Here is a 23,421-nt window from a genome sequence, read left to right on the forward strand (position 1 = left end):
GTTTGATTAAGATCTATCCAGCAGTACATAGAAGAAGTTGTTTAAAAATATTTCTTATTTTAGCTCTAGAAGCCCCTAAAAGGGGGTTCTCCCATATGTATAAAATAGGGAGAGGACATTATAATGATGCTGCAGACCAAGTTTCTAGAGATCCATCAAGCAGTTCATGAGAAGTTGTTTAAAGGTATTTCCATTTTTTTTTTAGTTCTTGTGGCCCAAAAGTGTGCTAAGGGCCCCCATTTGAACAAATTTAAGAGAGGACCATGCTATGGACCAGGTTTGATGAAAATCCATCAAGCGGTTTATGAGTAGAAGTCTTAAAAAGGTATTTCTAATTCTAGCTTTAACAGCCCCTAAAAGGGGCCCAAAGTGCCCCCATTGAACAAAATTAGGCGATCTTATAATGATGCTACAGACCAAGTTTGATGAAAATCTATAGTGTGGTTCATTAGATGAAGTCTTGCAACAGTATTTCAATTTTTAGACTTGGGAGAGGTCCTTATAACAATACTACAGACCAAGTTTACTAAAGATCCATCAAGCAGTTCATGAGTAAAGATCTTTAAAGGTTGTTCTATTTTTACGTCTGACAGCCCTTAAATGGGGTCAAGGTGAACCATTTGAACAAACTTGATAGAGATCCATGCAAGGTGCTACTGACAAGTTTGGTGAAATTCTGACCAGTAGTTCCAAAGGAGGAGATGTTTTAAGTAAAAATGTTGACGCAGGACGATGGATGACGGACTATCCGCCTATACTAAAAGTTCACCCTGAACAAAGTTTAGGCGAGCTAAAAACTCATACACAGGACTCTTATACCAGTTGGGAGGAGCTTTGGCCGAAACTCTCAACCACTGGTTTTGTAGTCTAGACTGTTACCACTGGACCACTTCGTCAGCTCTCTTACCTCTGTCCCTTCTCTAGGACAATACTTGAATCCACGTTTGTCACATTCTTTGTTTCAGTTAACCTAGCCTGATGTATAAAACATAACTGACGGCTGCTGTAAACTTTCTCAGCATACTATTACAACTGTTCTAATTTTTTTCTTAATTCTTTATTTAAATTTATAAAACTAGTACAACATTCTTCATAATAAAATGCATAAGAACATCTAAACTTTTGTAAAAGATATAGGTCTAATACATTACACATGATGCCTTTGAGTTCATTTTCAAGAATATATTACATACATGTGTTACATAAGTCAATCTCTGGTAGAGATGTAGTTAACCCTTAGCCTGCTAAATTTCTAAAATGGGAATGGTCCGTCATTCAGTTTGGGCAGTACCACTTATTATTTGAAGAGGTGTTCAATGAAAATTTACGGACGTGCAGGCTGATCTTGGTCTGCACTGGTCGCATAGATAGAACCACTTGCCGACAGCAGGCTAAAGGTTAAAACAGACAACATCAAATTCTGGTTATCAGAAACTTTATTTTCAATAATATTCCTGAAAATTATCACATCCTGTAATTTCTATTTTAGTTATATAATTTTCCTTTTTAGCTACTCCTCAAGTGATAGTCTAACTCCACAGCTCATCACAAATATTTCTGTTCAAACTCCTTTTGAGCATCTCTAGTAATGAAGCCTCCCATATTTACTTTTCTTCCACCTGAAAAAAGTAAATCAGACAATACAATTTTCAATCTCTTTTATAGGTTGTACAAAGGGCAAAGAAAGATAACACCATAACATAGAAGCATTAACAGAATCTTTAAGAGAAACATTAATGTTTGGAAAGTCTGAAAACTGGTTCTGTTTGTGTTTCTTCTTTTTAAATCATCTATATACAGTTAAGTTCATATCCTTAGGACGGCCAGCACATATTCATGCAACCTCGCCAGGTATATGTATGTTTTTGACAACACAGAAAATGACGTCACTCGACCTTCAGCTATTTCCGTAAGTAAATAAAATGAAAGTAGAAATGCTAAACTTGAAAACGAAAGCCGCATTTTGATTCGTAGATAGTCAGGGGTCAAGCGCAGGGGTCACCCCGTCTTTTTGCTATTGGGGAGCCAATTTTCAGCACTTTATTACGAATTGAAATTACCTGGGCTTTAGTACAGCATGTCAGCTTTTAAGCTATGAAAAAGTATTTGAGCGCTGGATAAACACAAATCCCACAGGGTTCCGTAACGGACCAAGGGTACATTGATAATTTTGGAACTTCATCAAATCGCTCAAAATGTCATTTTTGAAGTTGTCTGAGAGTGTCAGTATATGCCTCAGATGTAAGATATAACCGTATTTGAGAGCTGCAGACCTAGACATTTCAGAAATATTTTCTAAATAAGTTTCGTGTAATAAATGTTGTTTCTAGGGAAGCGTGAATGGGCCATTAGACGCTAATACGTTTTAGTACGTTAAGGCTGCGGAAAGGATATGGAGATGGAGATTTAGATCATATGGAGACTTCAAGTTTTGCTCAAAACATCCTCGCAGGGAGGGGCATGAGATTCAGACATGAAAACATGTTAGGAGGGAGGGCCATGGGATTCAGATATGAAAACATTCTAGCACAGAGAGCATGTAAACATTCTAGAAGGTTCTGTTTGTTTGTTTGTTTGTTTTGGGTTTAACGCCGTTTTTCAACAGTATTTCAGTCATGTAACGTCGGGCAGTTAACCTAACCAGTGTTCCTGGATTCTGTACCAGTACAAACCTGTTCTCCGCAAGTAACTGCCAACTTCCCCACATGAATCAGAGGTGGAGGACTAATGATTTCAGACACAATGTCGTTTATCAAATAGTCACGGAGAACATACGCCCCGCCCCAGGATCGAACTCGCGACCCCGGGATCCGTAGATCAACGCTCTTACCTACTGAGCTAAGCGGGTGGGCCATTCTAGAAGGAGTGGGCATGAGGAGTGGGCATGAGATTCACACATGTAATCATTCTTGCAGAGGGAGACATGAGATTCAGGCATGAGAACATTTAGCAGGGAGGGGCATGACCTTCAGATGTGAAAACATTCTAGCAGGGAGAGGCATGGGATTCAAATATGAAAACATTCTAGCAGGAAGGTACATGAGATTCAAACATGAAAACATTCTAGCAGGGAGATGCATGAGATTTAAACATGAAAACATTCTAGCAAGGTAGAAGGCATGAGATTCAGACATGAAAACATCTTTACAGGGAGAGGTATGAGATTCAAACATGTAATCATTCTAGCAGAGGGAGGCACGAGATTCAGTTATGAGATCATTTAGCAGGAAGAGGCATGATCTTCAGATGTGAAAACATTCTAGCAGGGAGTGGCAAGCGGTTCAGACATGAAAACATTCTAGCAGGGAGGTTCATGAGATTCAGACATGGAAAAATTCTAGCAGGATGTAGCAAGAGATTCAGACATGAAAACATTCTAGCAGGGAGTGGCAAGAGATTCAGACATGAAAACATTCTACCAGGGAGTGCATGTTCAGTGATGAAAACATTCTAGCAGGGAGGTGCATGAGATTCAGACATGAAAACATTCTAGCCGGGAATGGCAAGATATTCAGACATGAAAACATTCTAGCAGGGAGTGGCAAGATATTCAGACATGAAAACATTCTAGCAAGGTGTGGCAAGAGATTCAGACATGAAAACATTCTAGCAGGGATTGGCAAGAGGTTCAGACATGAAAACATTCTAGCAGGGAGGTGCATGAGATTCAGACATGGAAACATTCTAGCAGGGAATGGCAAGATATTCAGACATGAAAACATTCTAGCAGGGAGTGACAAGAGGTTCAGACATGAAAACATTCTAGCAGGGAGGTGCATGAGATTCAGACATAGAAACATTCTGACAGGGTGTGGCAAGAGATTCAGACATGAAAACATTCTAGCAGGGGGTGGCAAGAGGTTCAGAAATGAAAACATTCTAGCAGGGAGGTGCATGTGATTCAGACATGGAAACATTCTAGCAGGGTGTGGCAAGAGATTCAGACATGAAAACATTCTAGCAGGGAGACATGAAAACATTCTAGCCGGGAGTGGCAAGATATTCAGACACGAAAACATTCTAGCAGGGTGTGGCAAGAGATTCAGACATGAAAACATTCTAGCAGGGAGACATGAAAACATTCTAGCAGGGAGTGGCAAGATATTCAGACATGAAAACATTCTAGCAGGGTGTGGCAAGAGATTCAGACATGAAAACATTCTAGCAGGGATTGGCAAGAGGTTCAGATATAAAAACATTTTAGCAGGGAGGTGCATGAGATTCAGACATGGAAACATTCTAGCAGGGAGTGGCAAGATATTCAGACATGAAAACATTCTAGCAGGGTGTGGCAAGAGATTCAGACATGAAAACATTCTAGCAGGGAGTGGCAAGTGGTTCAGACATGAAAACATTCTACCAGGGAGGTGCATGAGATTCAGACATGGAAACATTCTAGCAGGGAATGGCAAGATATTCAGACATGAAAACATTCTAGCAGGGAGACATGAAAACATTCTAGCAGGGAGTGGCAAGATATTCAGACATGAAAACATTCTAGCAGGATGTGGCAAGAGATTCAGACATGAAAACATTCTAGCAGGGATTGGCAAGAGGTTCCTACATGAAAACATTCTAGCAGGGAGGTGCATGAGATTCAGACATAAAAACATTCTAGCAGGGAATGGCAAGATATTCAGACATGAAAACATTCTAGCAGGGAGACATGAAAACATTCTAGCAGGGAGTGGCAAGATATTCAGACATGAAAACATTCTAGCAGAGAGACATGAAAACATTCTAGCAGGGAGTGGCAAGATATTCAGACATGAAAACATTCTAGCAGGGTGTGGCAAGAGATTCAGACATGAAAACATTCTAGCAGGGATTGGCAAGAGGTTCAGATATAAAAACATTTTAGCAGGGAGATGCATGAGATTCAGACATGGAAACATTCTAGCAGGGCGTGGCAAGATATTTAGACATGAAAACATTCTAGCAGGGTGTGGCAAGAGATTCAGACATGAAAACATTCTAGCAGGGAGTGGCAAGTGGTTCAGACATGAAAACATTCTAGCAGGGAGGTGCATGAGATTCAGACATGGAAACATTCTAGCAGGGAATGGCAAGATATTCAGACATGAAAACATTCTAGCAGGGAGACATGAAAACATTCTAGCAGGGAGTGGCAAGATATTCAGACATGAAAACATTCTAGCAGGATGTGGCAAGAGATTCAGACATGAAAACATTCTAGCAGGGATTGGCAAGAGGTTCCTACATGAAAACATTCTAGCAGGGAGGTGCATGAGATTCAGACATGGAAACATTCTAGCAGGGAATGGCAAGATATTCAGACATGAAAACATTCTAGCAGGGAGACATGAAAACATTCTAGCAGGGAGTGGCAAGATATTCAGACATGAAAACATTCTAGCAGGGAGGTGCATGAGATTGAGATATTTTTATAGGACGTAAATCTGGAGAATTCTTACCTAAATCCGAATGATTCTTTTTAAATGCCTCTAGAACATCACTGTCATTTTGTAAATGAACAATACAAGTTCCTCTTCTAATAAACACTACATCTTCTGGACGAACTTCAATTGGTTGGAACCACTAAAAGTGAAGGAAACAAGAATAATGTCAACATTGTTTACAACATGCTTCCTGAAATGCTTGATAGAACAAGTGAATGAAGAATTGCCACGCAATACAAAGTCCCCATCTAGATGGCAACTGATTTCCTCTACAACAGTATAACATAATGATCCGATATCAATGATGTATAAACAAAACTGTACTTTATATACACAATATGTTTTAACACAACATTTGGATTAAAATTATATAATAAATTATACAAAAAAATCAACAGTACTGTTGTTGATTGCTTATAACATCTATAAATATAGGAAGTATTTAATTTCAATTTTGATAAAATTTCATCTTAAATTGGTGGGAAATATGAGAAAACTAGAGCTATCACTAAAGGTGATGAATGTACCCCAGCATGCACTGACACAGTACATTGCAATTTGACGCACACAAGATTGCATAATTATGTGGACTGTATGTATATAGACTGTATGTATACAGTATAGTAACAAAAAACAAAGTCCCATAACTATGCAGAATATTTATCTAAAAGAATGTAACATGCACCATGCACAACTAGGGTTGGTACTGATCACTTGTGTGAAGTTTCATTAAATTGTGTGTAAGGGTTTGGTAGATTAGGCACGCACAAGATTGAATATGCAGACTGTATGTACATAGTATGTTAACAAGAAACAAAGTCCAATAACTCTGCAATCTTTGTCGCTGAAAGAACCTAACATGCCCCATGCACAACTACTGTTGTTACTGATCACTTGTGTGAAGTTTCATTAAATTGTGTCAAGGGGATGAGGAGAGATGGTGCGCACAAGATTGTCTCTATGTATATAGTATAGTAACAAAAAAACAAAGTCCCATAACTCTGCAAATTTTTTTTCTGAAAGAACCTAACATGCCCCATGCACAACTACTGTTGGTACTGATCACTTGTGTGAAGTTTCATTAAATTGTGTCAAGGGGATGAGGAGAGATGGTGCGCACAAGATTGTGTCTATGTATATAGTATAGTAACAACGCTGCAAATTTTTTTTCTAAAAGAACCTAACATGCCCCATGCACAACTACTGTTGGTACTGATCACTTTTGTGAAGTTTCATTAAATTCTGTCAAGGGGATAAGGAGAGATGGTGCGCACAAGATTGCGTCTATGGACAGACGGACAGACGGACAGACAGACAGACGGACAGACAGACAACCTGAAACCAGTATACCCCCCCTTACAACTTTGTTGTCGGGGGGTACAAAAATGTAAGAAATCATCATATTAAAGGGGAAATATTGTGAAAATACATAAAAAATATTTCTAATATGGTCCATATGACAAATTTTTTTTAACTTTTATTAAAATACTTTATAGGCTGGATGGGAAAAGATGAATGTTGACTTTTGACCTTCAAATGTGACCTTGACCTTTGAGCGGGGTCTGGGTATTGCACATGGCACATTGTCATTATTATGGGAACATTTGTGCCAATTTACATTAAAATCCCTTAATGGACGACAGAGCTATGGACCAGAAAGGAAAACAAGAGTACCGTCTTGCTGGTGCAGATGCTCATCTGACATTTTTGTCTGTGTATAATAGAAATATTGTCCTACCCATGATTTTCTAAGTCCAAAAAGGACCATAATTCTTGCAACAAGAGAGCCATGATGGCCCTATATCGCTCACCAGAGTTTATCTGGCCTACTGACCTAGTTCTTGACCCCGAATGACCCAGTTTTGAATTTAACCTAAAGATCATCAAGACAAACATTCTTACCAAGTTTCATATAGAGTAGACCATGAGCCAGAGGGGGTTTTGCTCCCCCCTCAGGGGGAATTTTGTGGACCATATTTTTTTGAAACCTCAATGTATGGTGAACATTTTGGCATAAAGTTTGCAACTGGCGAGCGGGGCTTTTCTCCGTAACCACGCTTTAAAATACGTTACCCTCAAAACCTATAATTTTTTCATCAATTTTTAAAGACAAATGGTACCATTATGTCAGTAAATCATTTCAACTTTGCATATGTTATTTCAGTGTTTATACTAGATGCTGCAATCTGATTAATTTTTAATGTCTAAAATGTAATGTTAAAGAAGAAAAATACCGGAAAAAGATATGTTACCTTAAAAATCCAAACATTTTTGGCATAAAGATTTTACTGCAAATTTAGATGACCAGGTAATCAAAAAATGAAGTTACCATTAAAAAGTTAATTATTCAGCAGGGTAACCCTGTTATGCCTGATTCTGAAAGGAATCCATTTGTGGCCTCCCATGCCTCCTTCCCACACACTTGTCGCCCTTGTGACCCACTTAATAGAACGGGGAGGGGGGGGCCTGAAATCTAAGGTCATCTGCCTGTTAGCGTTAGAAACCTCTTCCGCCCCTAATAGGAGTGTCAACCCTGGTATAGTAAATATCATTTTCACTTCAAGGTCATGGTCATACTTAGTGGTCAGAGGTCATACCTTAGGGTTTATATTGCTCTGCATTGCCGTGTTCATGTTATTTATTTGTACTTATGATAATTATGATATGCAGTCATACTGGTACATGCAAAGAGCTATATATTCTTAAAATATTCATATAATATTGTCTAATGAATTAAAAAAATCTATATACATTTATTTGATAATGTTGTTCATGCCTGTTAATGTTAATTTATAGTCCAATGTATAAAAATCCTAACCATACGTGTAATACCAAAATTAAAAAAAAAAATGAACAAAAATAGTCATATTTTGGAAAGGTAACGTATTATTCGTGACATATTGAATCAGTTAACTCTCGGGGTAGTTGTATTATAATTATATTAATTATTTAACTTGGCCAATATCACTACTTTATAACTTAAAAAACATCATATATGTTGATATACTTTTTGATGTTCTAGTGATTTCAAACAGAGTAACGTAAGTTACGGATAATACATAACATCTGTTCACCTAAAATGATATGTACATATGACAATTTCAATTTTAAAAACATAAACATATGTAAATGTCTTGTTTATTATGATTAATTGGACAACTGATATGTTTTTAATATCAAATTAGCATAATTGGTGAATTAAATGAAAATTTGCATGGTAACGTATTTTATATCTCTGTAACTCGTTAAAGCCCTAACGGAAACTTGCAAACTTTTGTCTGTGAATGCCAACTACCATAAGGTTAAAGAAAATCATAGTGTTGAAAATTCCCCCTGGGGGGGAGCAGGGTCAATTGTCAGCTCATGGTCTAGAGTGTTCACAAACTTTTCCTTTGATTTGACCATGTGACCTAGTTTTTGACCCAAATGACCTAGATCAAAACTGGACCTAGAGATCATCAAGACAACCATTCTGACCAAGTTTCAAAAAGATTGAGTCACAACTGTGGCCTCCAGAGTGTTCACAAGCTTTTCCTTTGATCTGGCCTTTTGACATAGTTTGTGTCAACTATATGACTCAGTTTCGAATTTGACCTAGAAATCATCAAGACAAACATTCTGACCAAGTTTCATAAATATTGGGTGACACTACTGTGGCCTTGAGTGTTCACAAGCTTTTCCTTTGATCTGGCCTACTGACCTAGTTTTTGACCCAACATGACCCAGATCCAAACAAGGCCTTAAGATCATCAAGACTACCATTCAGACCAAGTTTCATCAATATTGAGTCACAAGTGTGGCCTCTAGACTGTTAACAAGCTTTTCCCTTAATTTGACTGGGTGACCTAGTCTTTGACCCAACATGACCCAGATTCAAACCTGACCTATAGATAATTAAGAAAAACATTCTTACTGATTCTAATGAGTTTTAAACTTGAAATGTGTTCTCTAAGAGGGTTGAAAAATTTTTCCTTTGACTTGGCCTACTGACCTAGTTTTTGACCCAACATGACCCAGTTTCAAACTTGACCTAGAGATCATCAAGACAAACATTCTGACTAAGTTTCATAAAGATTGGGTCACAAATGTGGCCTCTAGAGTGTTCACAAGCTTTTCCTTTGATCTGACCTACTCACCTAGTTTTTAACCCCATATGACCTAGTTTCAAACTTGACCCAGAGATCATCAAGACAAACATTCTGACTAAGATTTATAAAGATTTAGTCACAAATGTGGCCTTCAGAGTGTTCACAAGCTTTTCCTTTGATCTGGCCTACTGACCTAGCTTTTGATCCCACATGACCAGTTTCAAACTTGACTTTGAGATCATCAAGACAAACATTCTGACCAAGATTCCTAAAACTTGTGTCACAAATGTGGCCTCTGGAGTGTTCACAAGCTGTTTCTTTGATCTGGCCTACTGACCTAGTTTTTGACCCAACATAACTCAGTTTCAAACTTGACCTAGAGATCATCAAGACAAACATTCTGACGAAGTTTCATAAAGATCGGGTCACAAATGTGGCCTCTGGAGTGTCCACAAGCTTTTCCTTTGATCTGACCTACTGACCTAGTTTTTGACCCCACATGACCCATTTTAAAACTTGACCTAGAGATCATCAAGACAAACATTCTGACCAAGTTTCATAAAGATTGGATCACAAATGTGGCCTCTAGAGTGTTCACAAGCTTTTCCTTTTATCTGGCTTACTGACCTAGTTTTTGACCCCACATGACCCAGTTTCAAAATTGACCTAGATATCATCAAGACAAACATTTTGACCAAGTTTCATTAAGACTGTTCACAAATGTGGCCTCTAAAGTGTTCACAAGCTTTTCCTTTGATCTGGCCTACTGACCTAGTTTTTGGCCCCACATGACCCAGTTTCGTACTTGACCTAGAGATCATCAAGACCAACATTCTGACCAACTTTAATAAAGACTGGGCCACAAATGTGGCCTCTAGAGTGTTCACAAGGCAAATGTTGATGCACGACGGACGCCGGACAATGACTGGTCACAATAGCTCACCTTGAGCATTTTGTGCTCTGGTAAGCTAAAAAGCAATGCAGAGTTACGGTACTTGTTGTGCGTAGTCAGTTTTTAATGGCGAATAACAGCTCCGAGTTTGAAAACAATAGCTTTGAGTGTTAAGGAGAAAAGCTGACCTAAACGCAAAACTTAACCAAGAAATCTGATTTTCTAAGTCCAAAAGAGGCCATAATTCTTGCAGAAAGCAGAATGGAGTTATGTTTCTTGCTGTACGGAGTCAGCTTATGATGGTGAACAAGTGTTGCAAGTTTCAAACAATAGCTTTGATAGTTTAGGAGAAAACTTTACCTAAACATAAAACTTAACCAATAAATCTGATATTTTCTAAGTCCAAAAGGGGCCATAATTCTTGCAAAAAGCAGGAAGGAGTTATGTTTCTACCTTTTTTTGTACTGGGTCAGCTTATGATGGTTAACAAGCGTTGCAAGTTTTAAAGCAACAGCTTTGATAGTTTAGGAGAAAAGCTGACCTTAACACAAAACTTAACCAAGAAATTTGATTTTTTAAGTTTAAAAGGGGCTATAATTCTTGCAAAAAGCAGGATGGAGTTATGTTTCTTGCTGTACAGGGTCAGCTTATGATGGTGAACAAGTGTTGCAAGTTTCAAAGCAATAGCTTTGATAGTATAGGAGAAAAGTTTACCTAAACATAAAACTTAACCAAGAATCCTGATATTTCCAAAAAGTCGATATTTTCTAAGTTCAAAAAGGGGCCATAATTCTTGCAAAAAGCAGGATGGAGTTATGTTTCTAGCTGTACAGGGTCAGCTATTGGTGGTAAACAAGTGTTGTAAGTTTCAAAGCAATAGCTTTAATAGTTTAGGAGAAAAGCTGACCTAAACATAAACTTAACCAGGTAACGCCAATGCCAACGCCAACGCCGATCAAGTGATGACAATAACTCATCATTTTTTCTTTTCAAAAAAATCAGATCAGCTAAAAAAAACTATTGACCTTTGACCTCTGACACTGACCTTGATGTTTGAGTTAAGGTTAAGGGTTTGTGCACGACACATCGTCTTATTATGTGGTACATTTCTGCCAAGTTATATTAAAACTAAAAGGTGTTTTTGACACAAAAACACATGTCTTCCCGCTATACCTGTGAAGTCACTTCAAAATGTGTCCAGCAGTTTGCCCTGTGAAAGCCAGACAAGAATTTAGGTGGCTGTTTTGTGCAGTGAAGCAGAACGTACCAGCGATGTGTACAACTGAGGTTGGTACTGATCACTCCTGTGAAGTTTTGTCGAAATCAAGCCAGCAGTTTGACCTGTGAAAGCCGGAAAAGATTTTTCTACCTTTAGCTCTGCTGGCCATGTTGTGCAGTGAAGCAGAAGTATATGCACAATATATGCACAACCAGGCTTGGTACTGATCACTCCTGTGAAGTCTCATCAAAATCTGTCAAGGCAGTTTGATATGTGAAAGCTGGACAATATTTTTTTATTTTTAGCTCTGGCAGCCAATTTGTGCTGCAAAGCCACAGATGCCAGCGATATGCACAACTAAGCACACCTATGAAGTTTCATTGAAATCCGGCCAGCAGTCTGACATGTGAAAGCTGGACAAGATTTTTCTATTTTCCACTTTTCACCCCAGGGGCATAATTTGAACAATCTTGTTTGAGATCCATTAGGTAATGCTATATATCAAATATCTAAGGCCTAGGCCTTGGACTTTCAGACAAGAAGATTTTTGAAGTTTTTTTCCCTACAAAAGTCTATGTAAAACTTGGGACCCTCATGGCAGGGCCTCTTTTCAGCCCAGGGATATAATTTGAACAATTCTGGTAGAGGACCACTAGGCAATGCAACATACCAAATATCAAAAGCCTAGGTTTTGTGGTTTCAGACAAGAAGATTTTTAAAGTTTTTTCCAATATAAGTCTATGTAAAATTTGTGAACCCCAGGGTGGGGCCTCTTTTCACCAAAGCTCACCATGAGCCTTTCGCACAGGTAAGCTAAAAAGTCAAACAAGATGGCCCTGAAGGCCCTGAATCGCTTACCTGACCTAATTCTAACCCCTGTTTACTAGCTTTTCCTTTGACCTAGTGACCTAGGTTTTGATCCCACATGACACAGATTCGACCTTGACCTAAAGATAATAACAATTAACATTCTGACCAAGTTTCATGAAGATACAGTCATAAATGTGGCCTCTAGACTGTTAACAAGCTTTACCTTTGATCTGACCTGGTGACCTAGTTTTTGATCCCACATGACCCATATTCCAAACTGACCTAAAGATCATCAAGATTAACATTCTGACAAAGTTTCATGAAGATACAGTCATAAATGTGACATCTTATGTGTTAACAAGCTTTTCCTTTGTTTGACCTGGTGACCTAGTTTTGACCCCCACCTTACCTAGATTCAATTGGACCTAGAGGTCATCAAGACAAACATTCTGTTCAATTCTCATGAGTTTGAAACTTAAAATTACTCTCTAAAGTGTTAACAAGCTTTACCTTTGATTTGACCTGGTGACCTAGTTTTTGACCCCACCTGACCCAGATTTGAACTTGGCCTCAAGATCATCAAGATTAACATTCTGACAAAGTTTCATAGAGATATTGTCATAAATGTGGCCTCTAGAGTGTTAACAATCTTTTCCTTTGATTTGACCTGGTGACCTAGTTCTTGACCCCACCTGATCAGATTTGAACTCGACCTAAAGATCATCAAGATTAACATTCTGGCCAAGTTTCATTAAGATATGGTAATAAATTTGGCCTCTAGAGTGTTAACTAGATTTTCCTTTGATTTGACCTGGTGACCTAGTTTTTCATCCCACATGACCCAGATTCGAACTTGACCTAAAGATCATCAAGGTTACCATTCTGACCAAGTTTCATGAAGATACAGTCATAAATGTGGCCTCTACAGTGTTAACAAGCTTTTCCTTTGATTTGACCTAGTGACCTAGTTTTTGACCCCAGATGACCCAATATCGAAATCATCCAAGATTTTATTGAGAGTAACATTCTGACCAAGTTTCATTAAGATTGGGCCAAAATTGTGACCTCTAGTGTGTTAACAGGCCAATTATTGACGACGGACGTACAACGACGGATGACGAACACAGGGCGATCACAAAAGCTCACCTTGAGCACTTCATGCTCAGGTGAGCTAAAAAGGGGCATAATTTTGAGAAAAAAATTCAAAACACTGTTACGAATCCTGTACAAGTCATGTACAAGTTATATCAACAAGTGGACAATTGTGTGAAGTTTCAATATTAATTCCTAAAGGTGGGTACAGAGATACCAGCTTACATACAAAAACTTTACCAAAAACTGGTAAGTTGAAAAGGGTGCATAATTTTGTAAATATGCAAAGTGAAGTTATGGAACCTGTGCACTGCATATCAGATCAAGACAGTGAACAAGTGTAAGAAGTTTCTATCCATTTCCATTAGTGGATACTTAGACACCAGCTTACATACAAGACCTTAACCAAAAATTTCTAAGATGAAGAAGGAGCAAAATAGTGTTAATTGAACCTGTGCAGTGTAATTCAGTTTATCACTGTGAATAAGTGTGTGAAGTTTGAATCAATTCCCACAAGTGGTTACTGAGATACCAGCTTACAACAGTGGTATTCAGCTAAATCCATCAACAGTGGCATTCAGCTCCTGTTTGTCTTCGGGCATTAACAAAACAGGTAGTTATTGATTGGTTATGTTAATGGGTTAGAAGATTTGTACATGACAATTTTTGTATTGAAATTTTATAACTTGGCACCTGGCTGGAAGGCCCTGGTGTTAACCAGTTTTGAAATGTTTACCTATTTCTAAGAAATCAGCAAATTTCAAGCAGAAGACATCATTTATTTCATGTGTAAACATTCTTGCTAACATTTTTCTACATCGCCACAAGAAATGAAAACTAATATTCTCTGACTTTTCCCTGAACGAATCATGATTTTCACTAAAACACTTTATTTTGTCGACCTCCTCTTCCACAATAGTTGTTCAAACTAAAACACTGAAGCCAGTAATTGCCCTTCAATCTATCAGGTTTCATATTGCATTTCATACATAATTTTAACAAATGATTAAAAGACAAGTCTCATTAATATCTAGTAATACTACAAAAATACACATATAAAACACTCCCCCCACTCCCCCGAGTTAAATTTCATCAATTTTTCTACTTTTCTGAAAGTTCATTTTTCACTGATCGCTTTTAATTTTTTAAATTTTCAAATTTCCCTGACTTTGTCAGATAAGTAGCAACCCTATTTTTATCTTTAGAAAGAAAAAATGATGTTGCCATTTTTATAAATGTACACACAGACATGCAGGAAAATATTCCTTTCTGTATGTTGAGATATATTCTATGTTACCTGTATAAATACTGCTATGCTGTGACTTCAAGTTTATCATGCATGCAGAACTACTTTAATCAGTTAATGAAGTATCAATTATGATTGATAAAAAGCTTTCCTAAGCATATGGTAAGCATTAAATAAGTATGACAAAGGAAACTTGATGTATATCCAAAGGACATCGGTGCCCCCCACTCCTGCCACTGTATGCATATTTTTGACTAAGTCAAGGGCCATAACTCTGGTCTGGCTGTGTGAAATCCCAATTAAAACACTGGGTGCACAAATTCACATGCTGGATAACAATCTTGTGAGCTTTGATGACTATATCTATCTATCTATCTATCTTCTATCTTCGATTACTGTTTAACTTCCCTTCTTCGTATTCTTAACAGACACGCAGTCAGAGAAAGAGAAAGATTTTACCAAAAGTATAAACACTTTTTGAGATATGCACAACACAAATTCGGAGGGAAGGACAGACAAACAGATTGGAGGACAAGGACAAACCTAAGTGCTTCCCCCACCAAAATTTCAGGGGAGGCACAACAAATACACCAAAATTTATGGAGAGGCACAACAAATATACCAAACTTTCAGGAGAGGCACAACAAATATACCAAAATTTCAGGAGAGGCACAACAAATATACCAAATTTTCAGGAAAGGCACAACAAATATACCAAAATTTCAGGAGAGGCACAACAAATATACCAAAATTTCAGGAGAGGCACAACAAATATACCAAAATTTCAGGAGAGGCACAATAAATACAATGTTTACCAAAATTTCAGGAGAGGCACAACAAATATACCAAATTTCTGGGGAGACACAACAAATGTACCAAAATTTCAGGGTAGGCACAACAAATATACCAAAACTTCAGGGGAGGCACAACAAATACACCAAAATTTATGGAGAGGCACAACAAATATACAAATTTCAGGAGAGGCACAACAAATATACCAAATTTAGAGAGGCCAACAAATATACCAAAATTCAGAGAGGCACAATAAATACAAGTTTACCAATTTCAGGAGAGCACAACAAATATACCAAATTTCTGGGGAGACACAACAAATGTACCAAAATTTCAGGGTAGGCACAACAAATATACCAAAACTTCAGGGGAGGCACAACAAATATACCAAAATTTCATATTACCTGAATGATGTGTTCTTTATTGGAATCAAATGGTACGTTTGCAAGTGATATACATTTTGATCTTTCTCTTAACATCAGTTGTCCGACTGAAATAAAAACAAAACCAGAGACTGCTTTTGAAAAAAAAAACAGCACATCATGCTAAACAGCTTTATTCTTTCTTTCCTATTAACTTTTAGCCTGCTAAATTTTTAAAATGAACTGGTCCATCAATTATTATTCAAAGAGGTGTTTACTGAAAATTTATTGACTGAATAGCGAACAGTGCAGACCATGATCAGACTGCACGGATGTGCAGGCTGATCTTGGTTTGCATTGATCGGAAAGGCTGAATCACTTGCTACCAGCAGGCTAAAGGTTAAGCTACCTACACACAATGTTCCACTGCAATATCTCATTGGCTAGCTAGAGCTATTGAGCAGAAAATGTTTTTCTATTTTCAATAACAGCAGACCAAAATACAATCCAAAGCTAGTTCTTCATAATTAACTTTGGTGACAGTAAGTCAACTGTAACTGAAGTTATAAACTGGGAACCATTTTTTTCATGATTCCAGCTTAAAAAGAATTAAATAACTGTAACCTTGACCTTAAATCTATCATGTCTAAATGTTTCTTTTTTATTACCAAAAAAAAAAAGGAAAAAGAAAGTTAAGCCCAGACTGGGATCAGAACCACAGCTCCTCCATTGCACTACATTACAAAATGTACAACAGCCCAATGCCTTTGACCACTTGGCCATGGTGGATTTTTTAAAGTATGCACATTAAATAAGTTATGCTGATTATGTACTTGACCCCAATGACCCAATATGTAATCCGAACATTGGTTTTTCTAAAAGTTACCTTTATGCCAAATTTAATTTCAACACACAAATCCAAACAAAAGAAATTTAGCAGAAACTGTTTTTTTTCTATATTTAGTAACCGTGACCTTGACCATAATTCCTCTGACTCCAAATTCAATCCCAATCTTGGGCTTACTATACTCCACATATAGGCCAAGTTATACATATTTCAATTTTTTGTTATATTTCAAGTTATTGGACAGATACCAAATTTACATGATTCCAGCAAAAAAAACCAAAAAAAAAACCAAGGACGTGCATTTTTAAAACACAAAATCATGCCCCCAGTTGTATGATCAAAGATGTTGGTTTCTGAAATTTGAAGTATAAGGTGAAGATCATATGAATCTCAAGATCATCTATTTATACAGGTCAGTTTGAAGGTCTTGCCACAAAGTCTATGAATGCCAGTATGAATTAAATTATGTCATTCATGTTGACTGTAGGACCAAAATGTTGTTGATAAAGGTTTCATGTTTGAAGGTAAAGGTCATAGTCAAGGTCATTAACACATATTCCAAGTTTGTAGGTCTTGCCATAAGGTCTGTTGAGCGTGAGCATGAATAAAATCAGGTCATTATTAGGTTCCTATGGAGGAATATAGGTCAAAGCCATCTATAGATATAGGTCAGTCTGCACAAAGTTTTTTGAGTGTATAAACTAAATTTGGTCATTTATGAGGGCTACAGGAACAAAAATGTTGTTAATTAAGGTTTTAAGTTTGAAGATGAAGGTCACATGAGGGTCAAGGTCATCTAGATATAGGTCAGTTTGTAGGTCTTGCCACAAGGATTGTTGAGTGTGAGTATAAACCAAATTGGGTCCTTAATGCGGGCTAAAGGCAATCTGGTTCATACTGATATACGGACAGACTGACAAAGAAACACAGACAAGCAGTTCAATCAATATATATGCCCAAGGCATAAAAAGTTGGGCGCTCAGTGGGATTTGAACTGCTATCAATCTGTTCCACAGCATAAAAAGTAGCTCTGTCCCAGTGCTTTAGACCACTGTGCAAAAGTGGAATTTTCTAACAATGCAAATTAAACCAGTTATACTGACCTTGAACCTGACCCATCTGACCCCATACTCAATCCCAACCTTGGTTTTTCTAGAACTTGCTTATATGCCAAGTTTAATTTCAATTCCATCAATAGAAACTTAAGTTACTGAGCAGAAACTGGCTTTTTTCTATTTTAAGTAATAGTGACCTTGACTCCAATGACCCCATATTCAACCTCAACCTTTCTCTTACCATAAGCTATCTATGTGTCATTTAAATAACTAAACCCAAACCAAAGTTATTGAATGGACCCCAAATTTTGAAGCCGCCCATTCATCTATCCATACATCCTTCAACTTTGAAAAACCTGGTTAAAAGCCCTTTATATGAACAGAAAAATGATTACAAATACTGGTTCACATTTAGACAGTTGATGGCATGGTTGAAATCTGCAGGAAATTAAAAATATCAAACATGTGATTTTCATGACCGTAGAATGTACATACTTGTAAGTAAACATCAGTAATTGCAATGTGGGTGCTTGTTAACCATTGAATAGGCATGCTTACAGGGCATATGCCAGATGTCAACTTCTATTAATCCAAAAATGACAAAATACACTGCAGTGACTATGATTTGTCAAAAAAAAGAACTGTGATAGAAATCATTAAAATTTTCACATGTAAAAACTGCAAACTACTAAAATCTCAACTTACACTTCAAACTGTTCACGTACATTATACCACTATGCAAGCTTAACTACAAACAATGCAGCATGTTTACATCAAACTGTTAAGTGACAAATGACAACAGACCAAGGGAGATAGCAAAGGCTCACCCTTGAGCACTTTGTGCTCTGGGGAATTTTCAAGCTTAAAAATAAAACAGCATTACTTACACTTATATTTGGATTCAGCACCTTTTATTTCTACATATCTGGAGAAGAAAAAAAACAACAAATTTTAAGTGAATGATTTTCTACATGAAATGATATGGAAATACAAATACTGCGTCTGTTGGCCCATATCACTCGATATTCTGATTACCATTTAGCCTGCTGGGGGCAAGTGATTTCGCCTTTGCGACCAGTGCAGACCAAGATAAGCCTGCATCTCCATGCAGGCTATCGTGGTCTGCACTGTTCGCTATTCAGTCAGTAAATTTTCTGTGAACACCCCTTTGAATAATAAGTGATGCTGCCCAAACTGAATGATGGGCTGGTCCGTTTTAGAAAATTAGCATGTTAAGGGTTAAAACATTTAAGACCAGCCTCAGAATGCAGCCTTGCCATTGGCCAATTTCATGTTTGCAGCAACCAATAATATGCTGAAGTTTTGCATTAATGCAGTTCATATAACTACAGTAAGTAATAGTTTTGCTTCATACATAAACACATAATTGCAAACTGAATATGCAAAGACATTTTTAGTAAAATTCTAAATATTACAGCGATTTCTCGCTCATGGTGTTGAAAAATACTTGATGTGTGCACTATTTGTTAACTAAGAGGGCCAAGTCGCTATCCTGACCATCGCTATTTGACCTTGAATGTATGTGTGACAGACTGTATTATACATCATAAAACTGTGTTAAGTATGAAAAACATACATGCAAATGCTAAAATGCGTGAAGTTTTGAAGCCATAGCTGTTATACTTTACCACTTCAAACAGTCCGGAAATCATTTTCAGTCTCCAGGTCACAGTGACCTTGACCTTTGACCTACTGACCACAAAATCCCCTGAAGTGGTGATTAGTCATCCAGTAAACTGTGTGAGCTAGAGCCCTGAAATACTTAATTATTGTGTGAAGTCTGAAAGCAGTAGCTTTATAATACTGTATATAACTTGCAGTCCTTAAACCATTTTTAGCCTCCAGGTCACTGTGACCTTGATATTTGACCCCCAACCCAAACAAAACAAGACGGCCCTGAAGGCCCTGTATCGCTCTCCTCACCTACTGAAATAAAAGATCAGATCATCAAGATTAACATTCTCATTAAGTGTAAACTAGCTTTTCTTTTGATTTGACATAGTGACCTAGTTTTTGACCCCTCTTGTCCCAAATTCAAACCTGACCTAAAGATAAGAAAGATTAATATTCCGAATAAGTTTCATGAAGATAGAATCGTAAATGTGGCCTCTAGATTGTTAACAAGCTTTACGTTGGATTAGACCTGATGATCTGCTTTTTGACCCCACCTGACCCAGATTGAAACCTGACCTTTAGATCATTAAGATTAACATTCTGACCAAGTTTCATTAAGATATTGTCATAAATGTGGCCTCTAGAGAGTTTACTAGCTTTTCCTTTGATTTGACCTTGTCACCTAGTTTTTGACCCTACATGACCCAATTCGAACTTGACCTAAAGATCATCAAGGTTAACATTCTGACCAAGATTCATGAAGATATAGTAATAAATGTGTCCTCTAGAGTGTTAACAAGTTTTTCCTTTGATTCTTTTTTTTGACCTGGTGACCTAGTTTTTGACCCCACCTGACCCAGATTTGAAATCAACCTATAGATCATCAAGATTAACATTCTGAAAAAGTTTCATTAAGATATGGTAGTAAATGTGGCCTCGAGCGTGTTAAATAGCTGTTCCTTTGATTTGACCTGGTGACCTAGTTTTTGACTCTACATGACCCAGATTTGAACTTGACCTAAAGATAATTAAGATTAATATTCTGACCAAGTTTCATGAAGATACAGTCATAAATATGGCCTCTAGAGTGTTAGCAAGCTTTTTCTTTGATTTGACCTGGTGACCTAGTTTTTGACCCCAGATGACCCAATATCGAAATCGTCCAAGATGTTATTTAGAGTAACATTCTGACCAAGTTTCATTAAGATTGGGCCAAAATTGTGACCTCTAGAGTGATAAAAGTCAAATTTTTAACGACAGAGGACAACAATGGACGACAGACACAGGGTGATCATAAAAGCTCACCTTGAACACTTAGTGCTCAGGTGAGCTAAAAATAACTGGGATTCTCCTCCGGTAGTGTTTAGTAATCCAGTAAAGTTTGAAAGCTATTGATGTAATACTCTGTGACTAAGAGTCCTGACACAAAAAATGTTGATGGACAGACAAACTGACATAATGTCCCATTTTTTTAAAATGGGCTGAAAATTATTGAGTAAACAGGAGTCTGTCAGTGCCCATCAACCTTCCTCAGTTCCTGTCCAACAACCTCTCCAATTTAAATAAATTGGTTTTCAATTTTGAACAAGAGATCACAGAGTGATCTTGGCACCCATCATAGATCCATTTTTGAATGTTCCAAATTTGAAGACTAGCTCAAGGTCAAAATCAAGGTCAAAGTTCATTTCGGTACACAAAACTGTGCATGTGACGCATGCATGTGGTCCAAATTTAGAAGTTGCAGCTTGAGAAATGTGAAAGTAGCTCACTAGATCAATTTCAAGGTCAAAGTTCATTTCGGTACACAAAACTATGCATGTTCTTCAAATTTGAAGGCTGCAGCTTGAGAAATGTGAAAATAGGAACTTGGTAAAAATCAAGGTCAAATTTCAATTCAGAACACAAAACTATGCATGTGGTCCAAATTTGAAGACTGTAGCCTGAGAGATGACAAGAGGGCCATGAAGGCCCTGTATCGCTGACCTAGGAATCATCAAGATTAACATTCTGACCAAATTTCATTAAGATATGGTCATAAATGTGGCCTCTAGAGTGTTAACTAGCTTTTTCTTTGATTTGACCTGAGGCTGGTGACCTAGTTTTTGACCCTACATGACCAAGATTCAAACTGGACCTTGAAATCATCAAGATTAAAATTCTGACCAAGTTTCATGAAGATACGGTCATAAATGTGGCCACTACAGTGTTAACAAGCTTTTCCTTTGATTTGATCTGGTGATCTAGTTTTTGACCCCTGATGACCCAATATCAAACTCGTCCAAGATTTTATTTAAGGTAACACTCTGACCAAGTTTCATTAAGATTGGGCCAAAATTGTGACCTCTAGATTCTTAACAAGCTTTTTCTTTGATTTGACCCGGAGACCTAGTTTTTAACCCCACATGACCCAGATTCGAACTTTACCTAAAGATCACCAAGATTAACATTCTGACTAAGTTTCATGAAGATACAGTCATAAATGTGTCCTCTAGAGTGTTAACAAGCTTTTCCTTTGATTTGACCTAGTGACCTAGTTTTTGACCCCACATGACCCAGATTTGACCTTGACCTATAGATCATCAAGAATAACATTCTGACCAAGTTTCATTAAGATATGATCATAAATGTGGCCTCTAGAGTGTTAACTAGCTTTTCCTTTGATTTGACCTGATGACCTAATTTTTGACCCTACATGACTCAGATTAAACCTGGACCTTGAGATCATCAAGAATAAAATTCTGACCAAGTTTCATGAAGATATAGTCATAAATGTGGCCTCTACAGTGTTAACTAGCTTTTCCTTTGATTTGACCTGGTGACCTAGTTTTTGACCCCAGATGACCCAATATCAAACTCGTCCAAGATTTTATTGAGGGTAACATTCTGACCAAGTTTCATTAGAATTGGGCCAAAATTGTGACCTCTAGGGTGTTAACAAGCTTTTCCTCTGATTTGACCTAGTGGCCTAGTTTTTGACCCCAGATGACCCAATATCAAACTCATCCAAGATTTTATTGAGGGTAACATTCTGACCACGTTTCATTAAGACTTGACCTATATATCATCAAGATTAACATTTGGACCAAATTTCATTAAGATATGGTCATAAATGTGGCCTCTAGAGTGTTAACTAGCTTTTCCTTGCATTTGACCTGGTGACCTAGTTTTTGACCCTACATGACCCAGATTCAAACTGGACCTTAAAATCATCAAGATTAACATTCTGACCAAGTTTCATGAAGATACAGTCATAATTGTGGCCTCTACAGTGTTAAAAAGCTTTTCCTTTGATTTAACCTGGTGACCTATTTTTTTACCCCAGATGACCCAATATCAAACTCATCCAAGACTTTATTAAGGGTAACATTCTGACCAAGTTTCTTTAAGATTGGGCCAAAATTGTGACCTCTGGAGTGTTAACAAGCTTTTCCTTTGATTTGACCTGGTGGCCTAGTTTTTGACCCCAGATGACCCAATATCAAACTCATCCAAGATTTTATTGAGGGTACTATTCTGACCAAGTTTCATTAAGATTGGGCCAAAATTGTGACCTCTAGAGTGTTAACAAGCTTTTCCTTTGATTTGACCTAGTGACCTAGTTTTTGACCCTAGATGACCCAATATCGAACTCGTCCAAGATTTTATTAACGGTAACATTCTGACCAAGTTTCATTAAGATTGGGCCAAAATTGTGACCTCTAGAGTGTGAACAGTCAAATTGTTGATGACGGATGACCGACAGACGGACGACAAACTCCGCCAGACACAGGGCGATCACAAAAGCTCACCTTTGAGCACTTCGTGCTCAGGTGAGCTAAATAAGTAGGTCACTAGGTCAATCTCAAGGTCAAAGTTCATTTCGGTACACAAAACTATGCATGTGGTCCAAATTTGAAGCCTGTAGCTTGCGAAATGTGAAAGTAGGTCACTAGGACAAAATCAAGGTCAAATTTCATTTAGGAA

The 23,421-nt window shown here is 37.5% G+C and overlaps 1 protein-coding gene across 1 annotated transcript in view; it reads right to left on the bottom strand.

Annotated features, from left to right (window-relative positions):
• Window positions 1-1,418: 1,418 nt before the first annotated feature.
• Window positions 1,419-23,421, bottom strand: part of LOC123563208 (heterogeneous nuclear ribonucleoprotein H2-like) — a 38,527-nt gene continuing 16,524 nt past the window's right edge. The window contains exons 4-7 of the mRNA XM_045355883.2: window positions 18,711-18,748; window positions 15,964-16,049; window positions 5,436-5,559; window positions 1,419-1,619 (exon numbers count right to left, since the gene is read on the bottom strand). Coding sequence (XP_045211818.1) covers window positions 1,546-1,619; window positions 5,436-5,559; window positions 15,964-16,049; window positions 18,711-18,748 — 322 coding nt within the window. The 3' untranslated portion in view covers window positions 1,419-1,545. The remainder of the gene's footprint in view (window positions 1,620-5,435; window positions 5,560-15,963; window positions 16,050-18,710; window positions 18,749-23,421) is intronic.

Source organism: Mercenaria mercenaria, chromosome 2, assembly GCF_021730395.1.
Source record: "Mercenaria mercenaria strain notata chromosome 2, MADL_Memer_1, whole genome shotgun sequence".
In the NCBI taxonomy this organism is placed as follows: Eukaryota; Metazoa; Mollusca; class Bivalvia; order Venerida; family Veneridae; genus Mercenaria; species Mercenaria mercenaria.